The sequence below is a fragment of the Blennius ocellaris genome, assembly GCF_963422515.1.
Source record: "Blennius ocellaris genome assembly, chromosome: 17".
Lineage (NCBI taxonomy): Eukaryota > Metazoa > Chordata > Actinopteri > Blenniiformes > Blenniidae > Blennius > Blennius ocellaris.
Window position 1 is genome coordinate 19,478,943 of NC_137666.1, and position 27,523 is coordinate 19,506,465.

The window sequence follows — 27,523 nt, forward strand, 5'->3', positions numbered from 1 at the left end:
GATTATCATATTGTAATTGAAGCTGCTGTAGACCACAAATAGCATTCAATGACGTGTTAGTGAATAATTCAAATGTCTCTCGAAAATGGATTACTTGAGCATACAACTACTGCCAGAGTTAAATAGTTGATTAGATGTGTGTGTGTGTGTGTGTGTGTATGTGTGTGTGTGTGTGCGCGTGCGCGTGCGCGAGTGTGTGCTCACGCGCACAAAACAGTTTCCCCCACTCTTGTGTAAGACACTTAGATGGTTTTCTTTAACTTCAGCCATAATGACTGTTGCTAAATGCGACAACAGGTCAATGTAAATGCAGAAAAAGAAAAACTTTTCCTCCATCACAGCCACAGTCTCACAATCATTTGTCAAAATTGTCAAAAGTGAAAAGTTTCAGGGATTGGTTAAAGTTGTATGCCGGGATATGTTGAATTTCAGTGGCATGCAATCAAGTGTGCTCGCCCCATCAAAAATGCTTTTTCTTTTTTTCTTTATTAGAAAACTACCATTCCAATAATTAATCTTGCGTTACAATAAAAGCTGAATGTAAAAGGTTGTGGTTTCACGTTGTGTGGAAATGTGTCACTCTGAGACACCGGAAGGCAATGGTGAACACAAGTAAGGTTTACATTGATATGTGATGTCAATTTGGTGACTCTGCAACCAATAGAACAAAAGTTATTGAAGTTATAGTCATACATTTTGTAATAACACATCACTACATTTCAAAACAAGCTTCTCTTTGAAGTCTACCTGCTGTAGTGTCACCATATAGTGATCCTTGATATGTGTTGTGATTGTGGTGACACTACTACTGATGGATCAAAAGTTATTGACAATATAATTGTAAAATTTGAAATACAAATTTCCCAAAATTCAATTACAGTTAATTTTCCAAATCTAATTGGTGTAGTATAAATATACGGTAGTCCTTGATTTGTGATGTGATCTTGGTGACACCACAACAAATAGATCAAAAGTTACTGACATTATATTCCAATATCCAACAATATAAATTCCACAAGATTATGTAAAAGGAAATTTTTTGAATCCAGATATTGTAGTATAGCCAGAAGTGGAGCGTCATCCATCGTGGAGTTGTTTACTTGACATCAGACTTTATTATTTGGAAGAAATCATTTTTTGACAGAGAAATTCTTCACGATGGGGAAACTTGCTGACGGTCCCTTAGCGTCAGCGCTTAATCAGCTGCACTGAATATTTTCTTTACAAAGAAATGTGCTGTTTTAACAGCATATAAATGACTATTCAGATCAGCCTGAGTGACTCTGACCTTATCTAACTATGTGCATGCCACACTGTGATCTGATCATTTAATGATCCTCTACTAATGATCATAATTAGTAGCAGACAGGAGAATATCCTGAACCTCCATTTAATCATAGAAATAAATAAAAAGACCAGCTCACAATTATCAAGCCCATACACACACCTCAGAGTCTGCAGAGCCTACATTTGACCTACAGTCTTTCAGCACAACTTTGTAGACATGAACAATCCCTCACAATAAACAATGCCTCACAATAAACAATACCTCACAATAAACAAAACAAAACATGGGATCAGCTGTTGCAAACTAACCAGCCTGGTGCTTCAAAAAGTAATATAAAGGCATATAAATCAGAATATTTTATTTACAGTTGCCACATTTGCTTTATTAGAAGTTTATCAGTTAACCCAGTGTCGTTCAGGACGATGTTCTGAAAACTCTTCTCTTGAAGTACCGGGAGCGACATATAACACTTTGGAAAGTCTTGTTGTAGATTCCCATTAAAAATAAAAACAGTCCACTGGGTCGTCACAGACTCAGAAGAAGGCAGTAAAAATCCACTCCTCTGCTCGTTGATACAATTAATAATGGTGCTTCTGGAGTGTTTTGCTTGTATCTTCCTGCACATGAGCATGCTGCTTGTGGGTGGGTCAAAGGGAGGGTCTATTAGGATTGGGGTTGGCGAACAACTTTGGTGACGGTACAGAGGGTTTGCTGTCCGATTCGCTTGTTGGAGTGCACGCTTGAGATAAAATGAAACAAGCCAGAGAACGAGAAGGCAGATTCTCTTCACTTCTGGAGGGACATTTCTAGGTATGGGGACGATTATTACTGTAGGGAAACCATTAGAAAGTCAATTTTGCATGATATGGCCCCTTTAAAGTGACGTTTAAGACTTATTTTACCAATATTTTAGAGACCCCCCCCCCTTGTATGCACCCTGCACACTCTCTCACATTGTAACACACTCTCTCACATTGTAACACACTCTCTCACACGCTCTCACACTAACAACACGTCTCCTGACATGAGGTTTGGTGCAGGTTTATGCAAAGACAATATTGCACAATATTGAATCCTAAATGGTCCTAAAGGATACTGGAACAGCCTTGAAATGAAATAAAAGCATGACGGACAGTAAAGATGTGCCCGTTTACTGTGTGAGCCTGGTTCCTGCTCCATCCAGAGACACAGCTACCTGTGCAATGATTTTCAGAAGCATTGCCAAAATATTCCCGAAGCTGTGAATTGCCTGAGACTAATCATCCAGCCGCAGCAGCAACATCGCCCCCTCGCCGGGCTGACGGGAGCGTGTCAACAAGAGCAGAGCTGAATCTCAGAGCGGCACAAGCAGCTCTCCTCCGCCTCTGCGAGCTGCAGCCTCTAAAGCGGGTGACCTTACAAAGTGAGCATGCTGCATCATGAGAATTGGTGTTTCTGGGCGGTGCAAAGTGGAGTAGAGCACAGCAGAGAGCAGAGTATCAGAGAGGAGCAGAGAGAGAGGCAGGCACATCCGCTGCTTGCAGGGATCAAATCTGGACCATCTGACGCTCAAGGATTTATGGGTTTAGTCAAAATTGCTTTTCCCACTGTGGAGATTAAGCACCGTAGGATGTTTTGCACTCAGGCCATAGAATAGTCAGCGCCGCCGCCGCCGCTGCTGCTGTTTTCCTGCTATTGTCGGCTCTGCGCCGGAGAACGGGATGTGTGGGGAAGGTAGAGCAGATTCTGACTGACAGCAGAGGTCCGTCCTCTGGGGAATGTGAACCATGCAGGTGGATGCACTGCTTCTCCTCCTCTGGGTTTGGCTGCTGGGTGCTGCTGGAATGATGGTCCAGCCCAGAGGTCACAAGCTGGAACCCTACAAACAGACCAGGTGAGATCTGCGCTTCAATACCAACTGGAGTTCCTATGTTGTGGTTGGGTTTTGTTCCATTGTTAAACTCTGACCACAAGCTCGATTAAAAAAAAAAAAAAAAAAAGTTGCTCCTTACACAATGCTTCTAAGATATTGTGGTAAATGTGGGGTTTTTTTTATTGGGCATTCACAGTCTAGTCCCGTGTTTCCTGTGTCACCTCTGCCCCCCCCCCCTCCCCCTCTGAAACACACTTATTCAGACAGCAGATTGGATGTGGAGGGTGAGGGAGACCTAAATCCCCACATCTATTGATGAAGCTCTGTTCTCTTGGCCCACAAGCGCCGCAGCCCAGCGAGCGTTTCCCGTCCGGCAGCTGTCGTAGTCAATGTCATTTTCAGGTGATTATTTAGGCTAATTGCTGCCTTGTTAATGCGTCCATTGGATGAGATGTTTCAGTGGGCGCTGGACCAGATCTGGATACATTAAATCGTCCTGCATACTGTGGATTGAACTGCCTTCAACATCGGAAGTGATTTAAATAGAAAGGATTGTCCGTGTTTGTTTGCCATCTGACATACTTATCCTGGACAACATGATGCTTCCACACCAATACGCATTAAAAAAAAAAAAACAGTACCTCAAATAAATGTATATTTTGGAATCTATGAGATTGTAAGAATCATTTCTAAAGAGTTCTTTTAAGGACTTTGGTATCATTTGTCATATTTTACCCATTATAGGTCATTGATAGAAATAGCAGACAGCCAATTTCAACTTTCCAAACCGGATGTTTCTCACTAGATTTCTGTCGAAGGTCCAGCTCCATTCTGTCAAATTGTTGATATAACCTTTACAAAGATACCCACCTTCATGCTGAAGAAGTACTGAGGCGTTGGCCTCATTTTTGTACAACCTGCAGTAGTTAGAAACGTTTTGTCTCTTCTTGGTTTTCATGAGTCGATCAGGTGAACACAAAGGAAAAGGCGATTGACGAGAGGACAAAGTGCAGCAGCAGCCATCTTATTGCTCACAGTATTTACGTGACTGTCAGAGTCGTGAGTTTGACACAAACAGGAAGAAATGCAGAAAGAAAGAGACGACGAAGATGACTAAAAAATACTTTCAGATTTCATCAGTGAGTTACTTTTTTTAATTTCACTGAATAAAAAACAGTTGTGAAGAAAAGTACACCTAAGTAATGTCCACATGAAATGTTCTGGACTCTGCATACTTTGCCATTTTGACCTAAATAAAATGATTATCGGTAAATACACACAGCAGAATGACTAAAACCATAATTTTCTACTTGAGTGATGTGTGGTCCGATAACAACAACATGCATGGTAGAACTTGTATTCTTTTGCAATATATGATGATTTATTTGAAAATGTATTAACATCCTTGATCAAGTGTTTTGAATACAAGGCTCGTTCAGTTTGGGAGCAAACAAAACATCTCAGCTTCGATACTCAGGAATAGAAAAGAACGTCTGAGCAAAAGTTCTCATAAATAGCTTGATTCATTTTATATTTGAGAATTACTTGATGCTCACAGAGGAACATCAGCAGTGTCCCATTTCATAATCTCTGATGAAGATAAGATTCCTCCAAGAACACAGAACACAATCCATAATGCTATCAGCACTGCATTAATATATTCAATAAACCCTGTCAAATCGTAATCCCTCTGCCTAGACACACCACCGCTGTCATGCTACAACAGCTATTTATAGATCAGAGGCACCGTCCAACGGCAATCAGCTCCGACTCGTGTTTGACGTATTGAAATAGCAACGCTTCGTTTTAAACATCTTCCGTCACACGTCCTGATTGAACATGTGAGAAGTGCAGTGGTGGCGGGTTCGTTTAGCTCCCGGCCATTCCATTTTCGTTTTGATGTCGGAAAATGAAAAACCGGAAACCATCTGATTCTCGTTTTTTTTTTTTTTTTTTTTATTTGGAAAAGAACAGTCCCGTCTGAAAAACGGGAGATGAGCCATCTCCTGTTTTTCGTTTTAAAAATTGAAAATCGGAAAAAAACGGAAATCGGGTCGTTTCCCGCTATGCGTTTCTGAAATAAAAATCGGGAAATGAAATACGGCCGTAATTCTTGATTTCAAGTTTGATTTGCAGGAAAACCGGAAGTCGGGTCTCTTCTTCGTTTGATTAGAGAGTAAACAATGGCACGTTGTGCCACTGACCCCTTGAGGCTGTCTGTGAGCTTCGAACCTGCCCACCAGTCAGACGTTTATCTGGCTGCTGCAGTTTATATAAAAAACAAATAAATAAAAAATACATACGGTGCAAATAGATTAACTCAAGAGGGGCTAGGATTTACGAAGCACACGCACTACTTTTCACACACGTTAGCTTTTCTACTGCAATGTAGGTTTTTTTTTCTTTTTATTTGTGTTTGAAATGAAACAAAATAAATTACCAAATAAAATCTTACTGCTGTTGTTATTTGAAATAGCAGGGAATATTATTATTTCATACCCCAGGTGTTGGTTGAATATGTTGCTTTTGATTAATTTAATTCATGAACAAACCTTGTCTTAATATTGTGCCGCAAAACTGAAAAAAAAAAGATTTAAATAAAATATAGATTTCCAACTTTCATGAAAGAACAAATTCTTTCATTAAGAATGAATATTTTGTTAATATCACATGTTTTAAAATCACCTTTTCCTTTGCTTTTTCATTCACTGCTGAGGCAGAGGAGGTTCTGAGGGTAGGGGGCGCTGTGAGACTGCGGTTAAATCAATGGAAAGATAACATGTACTGTTACATCATAAATGAATGGGACCACGCTGCTCCTCAGCTTGGAGGTGATGGGAGGTGATTGGAGGTGATGGGAGGTGATGGGAGGTGATGGGAGGTGATTGGAGGTGATGGGAGGTGATTGGAGGTGATGGGAGGTGATTGGAGGTGATAGGAGGTTATGGGAGGTGATGGGAGGTGATTGGAGGTGATTGGAGGTGATTGGAGGTGATAGGAGGTGATGGGAGGTGATGGGAGGTGATGGGAGGTGATTGGAGGTGATGGGAGGTGATTGGAGGTGATGGGAGGTGATTGGAGGTGATAGGAGGTTATGGGAGGTGATGGGAGGTGATTGGAGGTGATTGGAGGTGATAGGAGGTGATGGGAGGTGATGGGAGGTGATTGGAGGTGATGGGAGGTGATGGGAGGTGATTGGAGGTGATTGGAGGTGATGGGAGGTGATTGGAGGTGATGGGAGGTGATTGGAGGTGATGGGAGGTGATTGGAGGTGATTGGAGGTGATTGGAGGTGATGGGAGGTGATTGGAGGTGATAGGAGGTGATGGGAGGTGATTGGAGGTGATGGGAGGTGATGGGAGGTGATGGGAGGTGATTGGAGGTGGTGGGAGGTGATGGGAGGTGATTGGAGGTGATGGGAGGTGATTGGAGGTGATAGGAGGTGATGGGAGGTGATTGGAGGTGGTGGGAGGTGACGGGAGGTGATTGGAGGTGACGGTCCGTCATGTAGCTGGAGATCCATCTTCTCAATTTCTTTCTAGAAACCCTCTGATTTCACTGTCATGCCGTTGGGGTTCATGTCCATTATTTCATTGGCACAACCGTCCAAAGACATTTTTATCGCCGTCAAAAATAACGTGGTAATTTAGTTAATTGATTTGAATAGTTTAATTCGTTAAAACAATTTAACGTAATTAATGTAGTTTTGTTTAACTTCCATTTTTTTTTAATTATTTGTATGTACGGCATCTCATAGTACCCAGTGGAATTATATTAAGGTAGAAAGTTTTACTTTAAAATTTCCCTGACGACTGATTGAGAAAGTGAAAGTCAATAGCTTTACTTTGAAAAGCCGAATTGTTTCAACCGCTGGTAGTAATTCTGCAGCAAAACAGCAGGTTGCCATGTTGGCTGACCAGAAGCCACCAAACTGCTAAAGCTGGAGGAAATACTGGTAAAATAGATGCGTATGGACAGTGAAGCAGCATCAGGAGAACAGAAGAAGAAGAGGCTCGACTTCCGGTTTTCCGGCAAATCAAACTTGAAATAAAGAATTACAGTCGTATTTTATTTCCCGATTTTTGTTTCGGAAACTCGTATCGGGAAACGGGAAATGACCAGATTTCCGTTTTTTAATTTTCAATTTTAAAACAAAAAAATTTTCTATTTCAATTTCATTTTCCAATATCGAATCGAAAAACGAGAATCGATGGTTTCTGGTTTTTCGTTTTCCGACATCAAAACGAACATGGAATGGCCAGGAGCTACACGGAGCAGGATGGTTCGACAGGAAGTGAGGAGCCCTGAGCTGCAGCAGAGTCCAACCATGTGCCTCACTGTTTGTGGAGTTTTGGACTCGTTTGGAGTCGATCCACATCGTTCTTCTCTCTCCTCCTCTTCCTCCTCGTCTTCCTCCTCCTCTTCCTCCTCGTCTTCCTCCTCCTCCTCCTCCTCTTCTTCCTCCTCCTCTTCCTCCTCCTCTGTCCTGACATCCACAGTGTGTGAATACAAAACAAATGTAAATCTCTCTTCCCTCTTCAAGAAGCGGGAAAGTTTCTGACTCATGCAGAAGCTAAATGCTTCCTCCCTGTTTCAATCCTCCTCGTCTCTCCTCTTCCCTATCCTCATCTTCCTCCTCATCCTCGTCTCTCCTCATCCCTATCCTCCTCATCTTCCTTATCCTCCTCCTCGTCCCTCCTCCTCTTCCTCGTCCCTCCTCCTCCTCCTCCTCCTCCTCGTTTCTCCTCTTCCCTATCCTCATCTTCCTCCTCATCCTTGTCTCTCCTCTTCCCTATCCTCATCTTCCTCCTCATCGTCGTCTCTCCTCGTCCCTATCCTCCTCATCCTCGTCTCTCCTCGTCCCTATCCTCCTCATCTTCCTCCTCATCCTCGTCTCTCCTCGTCCCTATCCTCCTCATCTTCCTCCTCATCCTCGTCTCTCCTCGTTCCTATCCTCCTCATCTTCCTTATCCTCATCCTCATCTCTTCTCCTCTTCATCATCTCTCCTCCTCCTCCCCATCCCTCCTTTTCCCTATCCTCCTCATCTTCCTCCCCATCCTCATCTCTCCTCCTCTTCCTCATCTCTCCTTGTCTCTCCTCCTTCTCCTCCTCCTCATCTCTCCTCACCCTCTGCCTCCTCATCTCTCCTCACCCTCTTCATCCTCATCTCTCCTTCTCCTCTTCCTCCTCAACTCTCCTCACCCTCTTCCTCCTCATCTCTCCTTCTCCTCCTCCTCCTCATCTCTCCTCACCCTCTGCCTCCTCATCTCTCCTCACCCTCTGCCTCCTCATCTCTCCTCACCCTCTTCCTCCTCATCTCTCATTCTCCTCTTCCTCCTCATCTCTCCTCACCCTCTTCCTTCTCATCTCTCCTTCTCCTCCTCCTCCTCATCTCTCCTTCTCCTCCTCTTCCTCCTCATCTCTCCTCCTCTTCCTCCTCACAGTGTGTTAACTTCACGCTGCTGGCGTGGGACTTTTCACACTATTATTTTCCTACTGCCTTGAGGAGAGTAGCTGAGGCAAGAGGGAGGAATTGTGTCGGACAGCAAAGTCCCACATGAGAAAACATCAGAGGACAAAGTCCCTGTGAGTCTGAAACGATCATTTGAAGTGGCTGCATGATGATTCTGGGGACATTTCAATATGGAGACATGAATCACGCTTTGCCTGAAAACAGAATGTGGAATTTGTTTACTTAACTCCCCGCTCAGGCCAACAAATTGGACTCGCTAAGGTTTCTCTGTATTTTACTTCAAAGAAATGCATAATTTCAAAGAGAACGACATGTTTAATGGCTGAACACGACAACCAAAGCCCCTTTCAGCCAAACAGCAGCTGGAGGCAGAAGAAAGCTGAAACAAATCAGACTCTCTTCAGATGATCAATGAGTGACACAGCTTCCACACTCTTTATGGTGTCCACAGGTTTTGTCAATATCAACATGTCAGGTTCACGTTACAAATTCCCCCCACATCTATTGCAGTGTATTTCAGCGTGTTTCAGCGGGCAGCCAAACACAGGCCCAGGGCCAAAACTCCACCAGAGGACTTGTGCTGCTCTGCAGGCGACCTGGGAACGTGTTCCCAAAGAACGTTTTCTGTGATTTAGTTTGGACACGAGCGTTTCCCGGGGACACGCTGAGTCCCGGGGACAGCAGGAGATGGCCTGCTCACGCATTTTTAACTCTTTATTGGACAAGAGAGCGGATTTCAGATTTCACAGCAGTGAGCCAATGACAGGACCAGAATCCAACAGACAAAGCGTGTTTTCAGTAAAAGCATGTTCACCAGAGTTTTCAGTGTTGAGAAGACAGGTTACTGAGGAGCAGCAAGTCTCATAGGAGGAGACAACAGGAGTGCAGCTGTTACAGACCTTTATTGCATTGAGAAACATTGTGAAGATATAAACGGTGAAGAAATCTGTGATTTTTCAACAGATTGTATTTGAATGAGCTTCCTTATAACCTCATTTCAACCAGTAAAGTATTGAGGCAGTGTTTGCGTAAAACCTGCGTGTTGGTGACGGCAGGATTCATAGACAGAGCTACAGATCCAATTTTACACCTTTTAGCAGATTTCTGCATTAAACAAAGTCAATGACGAAGTACAGTTTTCGTATTTGACTGTATTTTCTATCAGGAGGTTTAATAAAAGTGTCATGACACTGATATAAAGTGTATTTATTTGTGTTTAGAAATGTTAACGCGACCAGGTTTTTCACGACATATATCTGGTAATGTGATTTTTTTCCCTACTTGTATAACAAAAGATGAGAGGAGTGTTGGTTCGTACGCTTCACATCCACCGGTGCACGTCAGGTCAGGAGCGTTTGGGTGTTCCGAGCACACGCCTTGCCGGCGTTTGTGGGCCTCGCGTCGCCGTCAGCTGCAGTACCGAGGGTGACCTCTGTAGAAACGTGGCCCGTTGACCTTGATGCAGCTCCTGCGGCGGTGTGTGCATGCAGAGCGGCGGCCGGCTACAGGGAACAAGAGTAAAGCGGTGTGCAGACGGTTTGTCTGCAGCGTGGTCGGAGGCACGCAGCGGATTGGAGGGGCATTTCTGCCAAGAGGATTAGGAACCAGCTGCTGGGAGTCCAGACGAGTCACAGCACTCAAACCTTTTGGCCTGCACACGATGGCTTCTCCTCTTTGAAATCATTGTTTCGTGCACCGCTTTCATCTTGTGCGTTTCCTTAATGCATGTATGTGGTCGTCACAGGGATTTAAGTGTCTCTCACTGCATGCGCTGCTATTAATCCAGTTTAGGTTGTTTTTTTTTAGTATTCATCGTTCTGTTTCCTCTCTGTGCTCGTGGCCTGGCAAAAATTTTTAAATTAAAAAAATTAAAAAGACAAGTGTAAAGGGAGCAGCTCTCTTGAAAAGTGACACGAGGAGTGACCCGCCTGCTCTGAAATGCAACGTGGAAAAGCTCTTTTGCCCTTTGTGTGATTTGTGGATCGAACGTGACGTAACCAGATGCATTACGCGCCGCGCACACGCTCAACTTACTGTGGCTGTCAAACAATGGATATCTAAACTGCAGATTTCTTTCTTTTTTTTTTTTAATTAAGAAATATTCTTCCAATCAATTCTGCTTCAGTCTTCTCCTGAAAAATGCTTCAATTATTTCAGAGTCACAAAAGACTATATAAAATAATATATTATATCCATATAGAGAATAGAATACTTTATAAATCCCAGAGGGAATTTCTTGTAGCGTAGCTTCACACAGAGAAAAACACAGAACAAATAGCGTAAGAGCTAAAATATCAATCCGACAGAATAAAGTCAATAAGTAATAATAAATATTAATATATGCAGTGATCAAACCTGAATCCCTTAATTAATCATGATTAAAATCAAGTTTGATGAGAGAAGCTGCCACAGATGTAATGAGGGAACTGATAGCGCTGCAGCAAGATACGTTTTCAGGCTCTTCAGATGCAAAAGATGAATTAATGAGAAACGGTGAGTATTAAGACGTCGCCTACAGTTGGACATCAGTAGTACATCCCAAATCATTAGTAAATATGGGCTTATCCACAAAAAGCAATATGTTGAAACACTGAAATCAGATTATTTAAAAGATAAAATATATATTTTCAACTTGTTTTGAACAGGATGCGACGAGACGCCCGGATAGAAGGAGGAGCTCACAAAACTGGGAGGCAAGTTTTCTCACTCTCAATGAGCTGAAAATATCTCTTTTACATTTTAATTTCCACGCTTTACTTGAATTTCCATTTTTTAAATTTTGACCGAGCAGTCAGACAATTGTTTTTCTTAATTTTGACATTTCATATTCCAACTTCAGAAAATAAAGTTATGATTAATCGCTGCATTTTCCACTTTGCTTCCCAAACTTCTGCCTCAAATGAGATTTGTTGTTCTAAGCGAGATTAAATTCCGAATTCGGACAAAACAAAACGTGTTATCGTGATTATAGCAGGCTTATTCCTTCGACTCATGGTGTTTTTCTGCTGCCCGTTGTTATTTCACAGCCCGATTTTCAAGCGGAGTCCCGACATGACAAAATCTCCCATGACAAAGTCTGAGCAGCTCCTGAGAATAGACGACCACGACTTCACCATGAGGCCGGCGTTCGGAGGTAAGGAGCTTTGTGTGCGATTCAAGACGTATCCGAGCCGAGCAGGTTTCTGCCGTTAATGCATGAGTGGTGACCAAGATTTTGTAGTTGGCTGTAATTGTGTCTCTCTCTGTCTCTGTATTGACACAAAGAACCATGAACATAAACATAAGAGCTGTTTAAAAAAAAAAAAAAGGGAGGAAAAGAAAAAAAAAAGGAAAAAGGATTAAAAAAAAGCAGCCATTAGGGTTTGTGCTTTGAGACACGTGCTGGTTTTAATCACACGACAATCTGCTGCGGACAAACACAGCAAGTGACCCTGTACGGAATCCGTTGACTGTTTCAGCTGCATCTCAGCTGAAGAGCTGGATTTCATCCACCACTGCATCAACTTTCATCCATTACCGTGACCTGATTGCGTTTGTGTATTGTTGGAGGATGATGATGGAGAGCAGAAGGGCTAAAATAGGTCAGGAGAAGAATCAGAGCTGGCTGTGACAGCGGAGGCACACGATGTGGCTTTATGTTTATCTGGGGGGGGTTTTTTGGGCTTCCACGGTGAAAAAGGTTCAAATCAACCCGCAGCCAAACACAACGCTGAGGTCCATGTGTTCGTATTTCAGGGCCACCGATTCCCGTTGGAGTCGACGTTCAGGTGGAAAGTCTGGACACCATTTCTGAGGTGGACATGGTGAGTTTCAGTCGGCAGCATCCGAAGTATCTTCATTTTGGACGGACAGACGAAACTAGAGCAAATAAATTAAAAGTGCAACAAAGAGAAATCGATGTCATGTTGAACCGACGGCTGCAAAGTCACTGAAAAACGTCATGGACTGAAGACGTGAGCTTAGGGATAATTACAACTTATTCTTCTCTGGCTCTTCAGCTGTTCAAGTCAACAACAACCTGATGAAAGCTGCCTCATCCAGCTTTGAATGAAGGAATGCAACTTTATTTGGAACATACAAATATAAATAAAAAGAAAGAAAGGAGAAGAGAAACATTTAAATTTAAATTGGGGGAAAAAACAACCAAAAACAAAAACATCAAACAAACAACACATCCCATTTGATCCACATTTGTAAGATGAAAAGGAGGAGGAAGAAGTATAAAAGAACTTATTAACTCCTACCCCTTCAACACTCAGTGACAAAAGTTTTCACTAAAATCTAAACAGTCAATCGACTGTAATTTGGCCTCCAAACAGACTTCGAGGGATATAAAGTGAAATGTGAAATGTGAAAATACTGAGGCAGAACATGAGTTGCCTGAATTGGGTAAATGTCTAAAAATGAATGATTCCACAAGACAAACAAGACACAGATGGTGACTTTAATAATCAAAGATTATTTTCCAGTGATTTCTGCAGAAGAATGCAGCGAATTACCTGAACGTGTCTTCTCTTTATTGCAGAAGGATGCGAGATCCTCTCAGAGAAAAGTATTTCTCTTCATTTTGCTGTTGTTTAAAGTTAAATGACTCGTGATTTCTGCAGCCTTCCACATGTTTCAGTAATTCCTCCTCACAGCGTGCGACTGCTCCTTCTACTGCTCCTTCTACTGCATAGGCAATAAGACGAAGCTGTTTTGTGTCCTCATGGTGTTTCCCTGGTAGGACTTCACCATGACCCTGTACCTGCGACACTACTGGAAGGACGAGAGGCTGTCGTTCCAGAGCACCAACAACCAGAGCATGACCTTCGACAGCCGACTGGTGAAGAAGATCTGGGTTCCCGACATGTTCTTTGTGCACTCGAAGCGCTCCTTCATCCACGACACCACCACAGACAATGTCATGCTGAGGGTCTATCCGGATGGAAACGTGCTGTACAGCCTCAGGTGAACACTCACACACATCATAGAATAGAAAAGAATAGAATAAAATAGAAAAGAATAGAATAAAATAGAATAGAATAGAAATACGTGCAACATAGCTCCAAGAACAGAAGTAAAAAAAAACGAATATACTGTATATTACAAATATAAATATATACAGTGTTGCCACAGTTACCTTGAAATAGTAATCTCAATACTGATTATGAGTTACTCCTTTGAAAAGTAACTAAGTTAGAATGCAAGTAACTTTTTAGTGGTCTGTGATTGGCCGAGGGGACATCCACACGAGCCAAAACAATCTTTTTTCTCTCTGGGGTTCTCAAAAACAAAAGTTACTATCAACACGTCACTATGAACACGGCTCAACACGAGGCTTCTTATGTAATACACATGTCAGACCTTTAGGGGTGCTGTGACTCCCCAAATACACCAAAAACACAGAAGAAGAGGCGGAGCATATAGAAATTTAGAAGTAGATTCCTTCATAAACTTCTATTAGGCGTGGACTCGGAAATGGAAGGCACCCGTGCCAACGAGACACCCGGGACAGGGACAGACAGGTCAGGAAACACAGGAACCTAGAGACTGGGGGTGAACTGGACTGAACAACCCGCTGGACCCGCTACTGAGTCAATGAGCAGACTGAAAAAAAGAAGTCATAGTGCGTGTCGCCCCAATTAATCCCTAAAACATGAGATCCTCTGAACCTATTGAGAATGTCTTCCTACCATGAGCACCAGTACTGGTATTGGCAGGTTACTGGCAGGTTAGCGAGCTAGTTAAACTAGTTGACAGAGCCAAGGTGCTTCAGTGAAAGTGAGCGGGTTTGTTCCAACCTGTGGATGTTTCTTCAGTATCAAATGCCTTTTTAAAGTCCAGGAAGACTGCTCCTACATATGGCTTCTTATCCAAAAGACACTTCACTTTTTCAGCAAACAAACAGTTTGAATGGTGCGCACGGAATCCAAACTGCATTGGAGTGAAGCCTTTGTCCAAGTGTTCAATCGACTGATGTCCAACCCACTTTTCAGTGACCTTTGATATGATTGGGAGGACGCTGATTGGCCTGGAGTTGGTTTCCAGAGTTCTAGAATCAGATTTGAAAATGGGAGTGGCAGTAGCAACTTTCCAGGCTAATGGAACTGATTTTTGTCAAATTGACAAATTGACCATGTGAGTGATGGGTTGTATTAACGCATTAGAGTGGGTTTTAACCAAATCTGAATCAATACCATAAGCATCTTTGGCTTTGAAACATTGAATTGACCATATGATCTTTGACACTTCGTCTTCTGTTATTCTTTCCAATTAAAAAACGGGTTGTTCATGGTTAATCAAGCAGGGTTCTGTACATGAAGGAGTAAACATCTTTGTCATGGCAAGCACACCGTTTATGAAGTAATTGTTTAGAGAAACAGCTCCCATTAATGGATCTTTTACAAATAGATTGTCAATATTTTTTTTATTGTGGAAGGAGCATCACACAGCAAGCATCTATGGAGCTCATTGAAGTTATTTCCCCCCAATCAATTTTGTTTACTTCCTCTTTGAGATTTTGTAATTGGTTGTTCGGTATTACATCAACATGAAAGGAGACGTCTTTGGACGAGCTGCAAAATCTTTGACTGGTGAGTTTTCTGGATAAGAATATTGCAATTGTGATCTGAAATGCCAGTCAGGAAATTATGGTTTTGTAATTTTCCCAGGCTTATTAGTGAATAAAAGAGGTCAGTTTTAGTTTGAGATTTATTAGTCACTCGGGTTGGGTTCTCTATTAACTGTTCTCGATTGAAGTTTTCTGTGACTTGTTTCAGCCTTTTCCTGCCTTGTTTATCATCCAAGTTTACAGTAAAATCACCTAAAATAATTATCTCTCTATGAAGGCGAAATTAGTTTAACGTTGCCTTAAATTCATCATAACATTCTATCTTTGCAGTTGGGGGTGAATATATACAAATCAAAATAAAAGACATTTCATTGGATTGCTTAATTTCAATAGGAACACAGTCAAATTCAGTCGCCGCTGGTAGTTCCAATTTTCTGCATGTTAAAGATGTTTTCACATAAAATAATACCTCTTTCTCTATATCCTTTCTAAATATCTGGTAATCAGATATTTTTACCAGTGCTTCAGCAGAAAATGGCTTCAGCCATGTCTCTGAGAGGCCGAAGATATCCTCATTAAATCACTCAGAAGATGCTCAAGTTGTTCTCGTTTATTACAAAGACGTCTAATATTTAAGTGTCCTCATTAAAGTCCCTTTGGTTTGACACAAGTGTCCCAGACAGTTCGAGCCTGATTCAGAGTAGTGAACAAATTTGTGCTTCTGTGTTTTTTAAAACACTTGATTTCTTTTACATGTTTTTGTGGTTGGAGCACAGGTGGCGGAGGTCTGGTTTCATGTGGCTGTTGTTGGAATTCGTACCTGTGTTCCCCTGAATTCCTGCGTGTTCGTTTGATCCGGGAGAGGCCGAAACAGAGTTAATTTCCTCAATAGTGAATTTAATAATCACACAAACAAGAGATTACAAAAATCCATATCAGATTACATAATGCTACAAAATTCCATATATCAGAGATTGCATAATACGAGCTCGGAACCGTTCTTCCTTGCAGACCCAAAGATACAGGCTGGGTCTACTCTAGTTCCTCGTGATGTATGCGTTGCTATGGTGACGTTGCTATTCCTTTGTCTCCAAAACTGCTTCAAACTGGTTCTCCTCAGAGCTTGACGCTCCGTGGGACAAAATGACCTCTGACCTCTTATCTGTTGATCCAATTTTACCTTCACCATGTTTTTGTAAAGTGGAGCGCTGAGGCGACATCGCCAACCAGCTTGGAATGTCCCTGAACATGAATTCATAGCTGTGTTTTTCCCAACTTAGCAGTGGGAGAAATCCCAGCTGTGTAGAAAGATAACTGAATACAATATGTTCAGTTGTCTCACAGAAAACAAATGTTTAACTTCTATATTCCTTCACTGTTGATGTTCACTCAGCTGACGTAGTCTGGTGAGCTGCTGTTGTGCACCAGTCCTCCATCGCTGTAGTCCAACTTGCCGGCCATGAGGCCCGGGTTGCATCGGTTGTACGCCATGTTAGTGACGTGTTCGTGATCCAGCTTGTCCTTGGTGTTGGTGAGCTGGCTGAGATGGGACACCAGATAGTTTTTGTGCTTGGATCCCAGTGACCAGAGGTTGTAATACACCCAGTTTTACTTGCAGCAATTTTCGCATCCTTCAAGTTCCAGGATACAGACCTGGGACTTGTTTCAACATCTCCAGCTAAGAGCAGTATGATCAATAGGTGAACAATTCCCAAAATGCTGCTGAGCACTCGCTTGCTCTTCATGTTTACCTGGAGATAATCGAGCACGGCCACAGTCCAGTATTGTTGGGAAGAGAACATGTTGGCTCCTCTTGGCAGGGTGGTGAACACTGGGTTCATCTTTTTGTCGTGGACATGATAAGCACAGGAACAAACATAGTGATACAGAGGCGACAGATGAGTGTCTGACAGACAAGGTCTGGGGTCCTTTTGTCCTGTTAATTGTTGTTGTGAGTTTGAGCTCAGGCCTTGCACTATGAGCAGCAGCCATACTGGGATTGGCATAAAACATTTTAATTACCACAAAAACCCAACAAACGCTGAAGTCTGATGTCCACAGGACGGACGGCTCTCCTGGGACTCTGTAGAGCTCTTGGCGATATGAGTCCTCGGATCCATAAGTCTGTAGTCCTGAGATCCACAGGGAGGCGGGGTCTTCGGCACGGGAACAATGCAGCAGATCTTCCACAGTGCGGGGACACTTTGGAGACCCAAGTTGAAGACATGCTCACGCACGGACTGCATAGAGCTGATGGCGCAGGGCTTTAGGACCTTGCTGGGGTGCAAGTCTTCAGGATCGTTGGGGAGCAGGTCTTTAGGAACCAGGCCGGTTTGCACCACCAGCAAAGATGTTTCATGTAACAATTGTTTTTGTCTGGTCATACACATGGCACAGTGTTTTAGGAGCCTGGAAATAATTTTTTGGGGGTTCCAGAGTGGTGAAATGTCAAATTGCCACCTTGTCTTTGACGTGTGGATGGACAAGATGCATGTTGGCTGAAAATGATGATGTCATCGCTCCACCTCTCAACCTGATAACCCTGCGACCCCCCTCCGTGATGTCATTATCTACCACCTCTCAACCTTTAACCCCACCACCTTCTCCATGATGTCATCACCCCAGTTCTCGACCTGATAACCTAGTGACCTTATCTGTGATGACCTATAACCCCACAAAACACACCCTGTGTGGAGACTGAAGGAGGAAAAACTTTAAATACTGCAAAATACTCCTGAAGGCAGATTATTGAAGAATCTGTTTTTAATTTTCATGTACAAACAGAGAAGAACATCACAATGAAAATGGTTTTATTCCAACAACAGAACCTGTCTATCAAACGTAAAGCTGCAGTGTGGATTTAAGTGTTTTCTGAGATGCTAACGTTTGGTGCTGCTGGGTCAGAAGTGAAATCTTGTGATCGTCTGTGTTTTCCTGCAGAGTCACTGTCACCGCCATGTGCAACATGGACCTGAGCCGCTTCCCTCTGGACACGCAGACCTGCTCGCTGGAGATCGAGAGCTGTGAGTGCTCACGGCCAGACATCCACTCATCACGTCCGGTGTTTAATGTGTTGAGACTTGTGGTCAGGGTCAGAGGTCAGATGGAGGATCAAACACCGAGAGCACAAAATGTACAGTGAGCTGAGGCTTAATCAGGAATATTTCCGATTTGAAAGTGGGTTTCTGTGCCTGTTACGTTTGATGAAAGTGTCTCATCATCTCTCGCAGTATTTATGTGAGGCTGTAAGACAGGTTTGTAACCTCCACGAGTGGCTGCAGCACTTGTGGCTCCACAGTGAACTTGAAGTGGCTCCTTGACGTTTTCACAACTATTAGTAAACTCTTTTAGGACATTACAATGCATTTTGTACATTTGATCCAAACTATTAGCTGAGCTAAAATACTTAATCGTTGAAACGGAAAAGAATGAAAAAGGTTCAAAGGAACAAGAGTCAAGTGTCTAAAAGTCAAAAATGTTACTGGAGATTAGTAAAACAAGTGAAAGCAGGTTTCAGAGGTTCTTCTTTGACATAGCGCCATGACAGGGTGAATGACGGCCACGTCAGCTGCACTGCTGTTTCTCACTTGAAGTTTATCGTCTGTTCTCACCCAGTTTGTTCAACTGAACCAAAATGTGTGTGTTTTATGTGTGTTTTCCTTTAGATGCGTACACCGACGACGACCTGATGCTGTACTGGAAGAAAGGCAACGAGTCCCTGAACACTGATGAAAGAATATCTCTCTCCCAGTTCCTCATTCAGAAGTTCCACACGACCACCAAGTTGGCTTTCTACAGCAGTACAGGTACTGTGGTCCACCGCAGGTCCTCTACAGCTCTGGTCCCACCTCCGATCCTAAACCTGATCCTAAACCTGGTTCCACTTCTGATCCTAAACCTGATCCTAAACCTGATCCTAAACCTGGTTCCACTTCTGATCCTAAACCTGATCCTAAACCTGATCCTAAACCTGATCCTAAACCTGGTTCCACTTCTGATCCTAAACCTGATCCTAAACCTGGTTCCACTTCTGATCCTAAACCTGATCCTAAACCTGATCCTAAACCTGGTTCCACCTCCAATCCTAAACCTGATCCTAAACCTGATCCTAAACATGGTTCCACTTCTGATCCTAAACCTGGTCCCACCTCCGATCCTAAACCTGATCCTAAACCTGATCCTAAACCTGATCCTAAACCTGGTTCCACCTCTGATCCTAAACCACCGCCCATAAGAAAATCCCCTTCACTGTTCACTTTTAAAACAAATCTTGAGAACCAATTGTCATTCCCTGGCTTTTAACCATGTTTGAGACTCTGGGCCTGCTTTTATTGTTGACAATCGTATTGATTGTTTTACTGTATTTCACCGTTTTATCGCTTTGTGGCAGTGATGCTTGCCACCCTCGGCTCCACCCACAGAGGCATGGCGATGGAACTTTGAAATGCCACACTTTTTAAAATTGTTTACATTTTTATTTATTTATTTGTTTATTTGAGCAGTACACATTCTGCTCAAAAGGAGTGGGCTGAAGCAAGAAGCTTATGAGCGCCCACCCCCAAACTCAGAGCAACAAAAAGTGCATTCCACACTAGTATAGAAAGAACAAATCATCAACAAAAAAGAACCTCCCACATTTCAAACGACTATATCAACACGGACCAAACTTACAACACACACTCACACACACACGCACGTATACGTTGATCCTACTTCTCCTCCTGGTGGCAATGCATTTCTTCCTCTGTATATTTCAAAAATATTTTGTTTGCATTTATATTTGAACAGGTTGATGTTTGGACATCGTTTCAACAATTCCACAATTGTACACCAGTAACTGTCGGGCTAAAACTTTTCAGGGTTGTGTTTATGTTTCGGAGTCCTAAAGTTTAATTCCTCACATGATTCATTACGACCAGTACGATCTGGGAACCTTCTTTGTATTTGGCTTGGTAACAATCTGTAACTTGCTTTATGTAGCATCTGTACTGCTTGGAACTCAACAATGTCACTAAACTTCATGATTTTTGATTTTAAAAATAATGAGTTTGTGTGGTCCAGAAACCCAACTTTACGAATTAATCAAATAGCTCTTTTTTGTAACATTACTATTGGTTTTACTGTCTTTTTTACAAGTACTAGTACTATTTAATACTTTTTAAATCAAAGGAAAACTAAAGTCAAACACCACACACAGTGTTCTGCGCCTGTCGCACTGTCTCTGGGCAGCTCCTCCTTTATGGGCAGAGAGGTGATTAAGCACCCGACGTGAATCAGGTGCGCTGCCTCGAATCTCTGCCACATGCTGACTGTTTTATTGTAATTATTATTAGTCTATTATTTAAAGCACTTGGGCTTCAGCTGCAGCTGCTTTAGGCCCTGTTTACACGACAATGTTTCGGGCGACAACACCTAATCCATTAAAAAAAGAATGCGTTTACACTGCAGCAGCCGACACATAGACAGAGAACAATACGATATAAACGTGAAGAAAATGTAGAGAACCCGACAGCCGTATGGACTGAGGACGTATCGGATGCTATCGGGGGAGAGTCTCAACTATAAAACCACTGATATGGATGATTAAACTATATATATATATATATATATGCCAAATTGTGCAAATTCAGTGCACAATTTTCTGTAATTAATTGCATTGTTTTCCTCCTGAAGCCTGAAGCTTGTAATGGATATTTATTCAGCTCAAACCATGGAATTAATGCCAACACAACACACAGAGACTATATTTAAATTCAAAGACTATTTTTATAACGTACGTCCCTTTAGCTTTGCATGAATGCTGTTTCGCTGATGAGCAAAATAATAGAAACATAAATTAATTAATAAATATCTAACATAAGTCTGGGTTTTGTTGAACAAAGTGACAATGATATACTGTAGTATACAAAAGCGCACACGACAGACAGGGAAAGTAACACCCAATGAGGGAGAGAGAGAGAGAGAGAGAGAGAGAGAGAGAGAGAGCACCACACACGAGCACACACTCACACAAACGCTTGTGCACGCACACACACACACACACACACACACACACACACACACACACAGAATACAGGAGAAACAGGGAAAGAGAGAAAGAAGAGAAATTAATATTTTACCTGCAAGTATTTCCTCCAGTTTTAGCAGTTTGGTGGCTCCTGGTCAGCCAACATGGCAACCTGCGGTTTTGCTCCAGAATTAATTCTGTGGTCCTTAAATTCGACTTTTCAAAGTAAAACTAATAACTTTCACTTTCTCATTCAGCCTTCAGGGAACTTTTTTAAAGTGAAACTTTCTGCCTTAATATTATTTAACTTCTTAGCTATGTTTAACTATTTTATTTGGTTCTTGGAGCTATGGTGCAAGAATTTCCCACTGCAAGTTTTTCTGTGGTGTGTGTGTGTGTGTGTGTGTGTGTGTGTGTGTGTGTGTGTGTGTGTGTGTGTGTGTGTGTGTGTGTGTGTGTGTGTGTGTGTGTGTGTGTGTGCGTGCGTGCGTGCGTGCGTGCGTGCGTGCGTGTGTGTGTACATGGTAAAAGCAAAAACCCCGTTGGCATGTTAATTCTCCCTCCTCGCTGCAGTGGAAGAAGACGGAGCAACCTGAAGTGTGAAGAGGATTTACTCTCCTATCTTTCTCCGGCAGAGCAGCTCGGGAAGCTGCTTGAACCGGTGATGCACCGTATCAGCGCCTCACATGTGACGCGCGCGTGACGATTTCTCTCCTCCTTTCCAGGCTGGTACAATCGTCTGTACATCCACTTCACTCTGCGGCGGCACATCTTCTTCTTCCTGCTGCAGACCTACTTCCCCGCAACGCTCATGGTCATGCTGTCCTGGGTGTCCTTCTGGATCGACCGCCGGGCCGTCCCCGCCAGAGTGCCCCTCGGTAACGTAGCACTGCCTCTGGACTGTTCAGAGAATCACCCTGAAGTCGAGGCCACCTCTTATTAATAATGCCCTATACTTGCAGACGCCAGAAACTCCACTGGTGTGCTTGTCTGATGCTCGACCAGCACTTGGATTTCCTCAAATTTGTGTTTTACCAAACTGAAATAAAATATTTTAGATCAACGGCGCTCTTCTCATTAAGGGTGTGTAACTTTTGACACACTGAAGTGTTTTGGTAAACAAACGAGAAGCTTTTCTCCAAAACAAACCCGATTCTTCAGCGGTGAAACAGTTAAAGTGGCTCCGCTCAGAAAAGAACGAATGTCAGAGCGGCTTTTTGTCTTTTGCCAACCAAACAATGACGAAAGAACAAAAGAGTGCGTTTGCGCCCCGCAGGTATCACCACAGTGCTGACCATGTCCACCATCATCACCGGGGTCAACGCCTCCATGCCGCGGGTCTCCTACATCAAGGCCGTGGACATTTACCTCTGGGTCAGCTTCGTCTTTGTCTTCCTGTCGGTGATCGAGTACGCAGCGGTCAACTACCTCTCCACCGTGCAGGAGAGGAAAGAGAGGAAGCTGAGGGAAAGAGTCAGTACTTCATTCTTCTGTCGTTTTGCTTCATCATATCTCACCTCCGGAGGCTCCAACGCTAATTACAATTTGGGCATGAAATAAAGTCAGTTTAATTCACCGCTATTCTGAGTTCCTTCACTGATTAGCCTCAAATCCACAAATTATTTTCCTTCTACTTACTACGACTCATTATTTTAATAAATCAGCTCTGTAAAGTAGTCTTTACATCTTTGCAGTGAAATATACTTTGTTTATTTGTGGCTCCTGGGCTGAAAACCAGTCTGACCATGTAGATTTTACTGTTGGTCCTTGTGAATTGTAGCTCAGTTTATTTTCTAACTCATCGATCCAAAACATAAAATGTTGGGAGTCCGATTCATCCTTGTGTAAACAAACCAAACCATCTGTTCCTCACTGTTCCTATTCATGTAGTCGTTTCAATCTAACAGTAGTAATGACCTTAGCGGCAGCTGGTTTCTACATACTTGGTGTTATTAGTGTTAGTTATTAGTTTTAATCACACTGCAAAAAAATCCTCAGGAAAAAATAAGAAAAAAATATACTAAAACAAGAAAATGAATACTTAAAATAAACAAAATTATCTGCCAACAGTACAAGAAGATTTTATTTGACAAGATTTTCAAAAACAAGAAGATCATACTAACCCCATATAACCCAGCGTGATCTTGAAAATAGCATTTTTGGACTCAAAACAAGTCATATTTTCATGTGCTATTATTCTAAAATCTTAAAATAAGAACATTGGGCTTATGAAATGCCAGTTCAAGTCCTTTGATTGCTGGTTATTCATCTTAAAATGAGAAAAAGAATGCTTGTTTTAAGCCTAACAGTACTTATAACTAGTTTTTAATACTCAACGCCAAGACCATTCGAGCTAATAAGAAAATAAAGTAATAATCATCTTAAAACTAGAGTAATAATCTTTGCAGACAATTTTGTTTTAAGCAAAAATGACTTATTAGTCAAAAACAAGTAATTTTTCACTTGATTTAAGAAATTCTATCTTGCCTAGAACCTTCCGACCAACACAATACTGTACGACTCGATGCATTCTTTCTTCAAAGATATTACTTTCTCCATATTGTTTGTTAATAACATGACGCAGCTGATCAGCTCCTTTATATTATATAACAAAAATGTTCCAAGAAATGTTAAAAAGACATGTTAGCAGTTCTGTTTAAAGCAACACAGGCCTGATTCACACACACGTATTTTACACACTCAGTTATTTGCAGGGGATGAGTTAACGATGTACTTTTCCAATAAGCAGACACATATTTTAAATTTGGCTCACTTCCAGCAGCTGTGACCACAGATTTATTTGTGGAAGTCCGGCTCATGTGAGATGTTGCCATTCTTCCTCTGCCAACTGCTGCAGCATCTGTAGCCCCAGTGCCGCCGTCGCCCGGGGAACGCTTCCGGCTCAAACATCCGGAATGTTGTTGGAAAAAATGATCAACATTCAGTGAAGTCGTGCTGCTCTTCCTCCCCTTACTGCCTGTTTCTTCTCGCTGCTCAGCTGCCGTGCACGTGTGGCATCGGAAACCCCGACGAGCTGATGATCGACCCCCAGATCACCGGCTACGGCTCCATGGACGTCAACACCACGGGGAATTATGGGATGCCAGAGAACGGCGGGCGCCAAGAACGGATTTTAGCCCAGGTGGCTCTGAATGACCCTCAGATGGCGAGGCAGGTGAAGCCATCCAGGGGTTATGTGAACATCTGGATAGACACCCACGCGATAGACAAGTACTCCAGGGTGGTGTTTCCAGGAGCGTACATCCTCTTCAACATCATCTACTGGTCCATCTACTCCTAACCCGGGAACCCCCCCCCCCCCCCACACCGGGCCGTTGCCGTGGAGACAGAAACTCCTGGGGGGAAAAAAACAAAAACACAGAAAGATGGAGGAAAGATGGAAAAGGGTGGAGGACCGGTGGAGAAATATGGAAGACCTTTGCCTTCTTGACCCAGCCACTTAAAACTGAAGAGCCACTGACAGAACAGTGTTTCTAAAGCTCTTTCAGGTCTGTGAGGCTTCGTGACTGCAGAGACGGAAAGATGTCCTGAATCGTGTACACACACACACACACACACACACACACACACACACACACACACACACACACACACACACACACACACACACACACACACACACGCACACACACAGGTTACTTCTAGCTGTTGAGTCTTTATAAAAGATTAAAAAAAAAATAGTTTTCCAGAGTATTGTTGATTCATGTATTAGTTTGAGTTATCAGAGAATGTGCAAGTGTTTGAAGATCAGTTAACAGTTAAATATTGTCGTGGATCAGATTCAGCAGAAAGACATTTCTTGTTATTTCTTGTTGAACAGGCTGAATTAATCTGTTTTCTGCTTGTTTTTTTTTTTTTTCCCTCTGAACTCATTGAACTTATGAAAGTGAAAAGTTTGTATCTCCGGGAAAAAAAAAAAATACCGTCTGTCATGTTATCAAAATGTGTAGAAGTTGTTCTTACAAAATGACAATCATTTGCATTTCCCATTCTTTTTCCTCTGCCGCATGTTAGTATGACTTTTTTGTTACACTTTCCTGTGAACTTTGTTTAAATCTGCTATTTTGCTGTCTGTGAGTTGACAGAATTGAAATAAAATGAAAAAGCTAATTATTTCACTTCATGAAAATTACAACTGTTTAGTAAAACCCAAACACTTTTTTTTTTTAATATATATCTCTTTCTTGATTTTGATATGACTGAAGCCCATCTCCTCTGTTTCTGTTGTGAGGCTTCCAGGTTCACACTGACCTGTTAGATGTTAGTGTTTTTATTTATTTTATTTATTTATTTTGTCTTTTTCAGCTTTAAAAAAAAAATCTTTTATGAAACAAATGTTCTATTCAAATTATGCTTGGTGGTTTAAAGCACTTGGGTGAGCAGACGTTCAGACATGAAAGAAGACGTGTTATATGTGGGGAAGCGTTGAATAAATGTTTGTTTTGGGAAATATGAACTTCAATTGAGTTGCTGTTCCAGAATGCACCTCAGCCGTCGCCTTGCGTGTTGTTGTCTCCCGCTCCTCTGCCATCATGTCCAGGTGGGAAGAAGAGAGGCTGGCCGGTGACCAGGTTCAACCGGGTGATGCTGATTCTCCTGAGGAGGACCGACGCCACCCAACTGGGCATCTGACTCCAGAGATGTCACACTGCAACAGTTTTTGTGTTCACTTGTTTTGAGGCCTTTCGATTCTTCCTGACTAAAGCTGTTCTCTTCCACTCTCAGTTTTGAGATCCAGCCGGCTCTGCTCGAGTCGCCTCTCTGACTGGAGCTTCTGCAGACTCTGACTCACTCGGCGATCAGATTTGAACCAGCCAGCCAGTGATCCTGCTCTGCTTTCTGCAACATAACCTCCACCTGACTGCCCGCCTGCCCGCCCACGAATCACATGATTCTGCAGCCTCCCAGACTCGTTTGGCTCCTGACCCTCGTTCCTGGAATCCACCTCGGCCTAAGTATCTGTCCTGGACTCCGTATTTCAGTTAAGCGCTCTGTTCCCTCAGCTCATCTTCAAGACCAGCCACCTTTAGAATCTTAATAGAAATTCAACTTAAAAAGAAAAAAAACTTGGTTTGACTCCTTTGTTTGCTCCCTGACTTTGCTCCGTAACAGAACGGTCCAGCCAAGATGAGCTCAGCAAATTGTAAGCCTGGATCAGATGCAGCTCCATCTTTCCAGCATGAACTCGCCAGCCAGGGTGTCACACTGAGCCAACAGGAAAGTCTCCTCCACAGTTTAGTTGAAAATAATCAGGCCAGTGACGTGCGGTCAAGTGTGGCAGTGCCTCACCTGCCATCATGACAAAAGAAAAAAAAAAGACAAATGTACGTAAAATAAATATTAATATTTTATATAGGTTTTTTTTTAAATAAGATAGGAGCAAGTAGAAAAAAATAAATTACGTGATAACCAAACTTTTGGTCTAAAATAATGTTTTTTTTCTTATCATTTTGATAGACAACCTTTATTAAAATTGACTAAAGCACCAGAATTTAAAGTTTGAAAAATAACAGATGTTTACTGAAGGTCAAAATTAAATTAGTGCTGTGTTTGGATTTAAATCCCAACAGCTGCATACGTCTCTATACTTTGATTTGTTTACAGTAAATATGAATTGCTTGGACACAAGTAGGTGCTCTATCCATCTCTAAAAGAAACTTTCTTTGTAGGACAAATATGTTCCAGGGTTTATGTTTGTGTTTAAGTTTGTGTTTATGTTTGTGTTGGTGTCAGTGTGACTGAAAGAGGAATGTTGATGGGATATGAAGCATTATCATTTGATGCTGTTGGATGAAGAGTGAAATAAGAAGCTCTTTTCACTTCTTACAATGTAATTCTGAGTCCAGAGGAGTCGGTGCCTCACCAGCCAGGAGCCTCACCACACGTCACTGAATCGGGCCATACTGAATCAACTTTCTTAGCTAACCTCTCAGGTTTCAAGTTTATCCACTCATCAGGTCCGTCATTCATCACCACCTGCTACTAACCAGGTTCCCCAGCTCACTGTAAGCTCTGTGAACCTTCTGTCTCGACCCCAGAAAGATGTTCAGGGGACCTTGGGTCCTGTCTGGCTTTCCTGACTCAGGTAACGTTAGTTTTCAAACTACAACCTCGGTCTTACTCCGACTGAGCTTGCGTCGCTTCCCGACTTGGTCTCCTGACAGGATCAAGGAGGGAGTGGGGAGCAGCCCTGTGGGAGAGCCAATCCCTGGGTTTTCAGTCCAACCAATCCTTCATTGATGTGCTCAAACAAGACTTGTGACGGCCCAGTTAGAGGAAGGGAGGCCACCCTCTTCCACCAGGGATCCCGCAGTGTGGCTAAGTTTGCC

General features: G+C 42.5%; 1 protein-coding gene across 1 annotated transcript; it reads left to right on the top strand.

The window, feature by feature from the left end:
* Positions 1-3,054: 3,054 nt before the first annotated feature.
* On the top strand, positions 3,055-24,474 carry LOC308142057 (gamma-aminobutyric acid receptor subunit rho-1-like; the record flags this gene model as incomplete). Its single annotated transcript, XM_080512356.1, has 10 exons — positions 3,055-3,161; positions 11,259-11,306; positions 11,640-11,746; positions 12,349-12,416; positions 13,340-13,563; positions 18,107-18,189; positions 18,832-18,972; positions 21,899-22,051; positions 22,450-22,646; positions 24,172-24,474. 10 exons carry the CDS (start codon positions 3,055-3,057, stop codon positions 24,472-24,474), a joined length of 1,431 nt encoding a protein of 476 aa, XP_080368482.1.
* Positions 24,475-27,523: the final 3,049 nt, after the last annotated feature.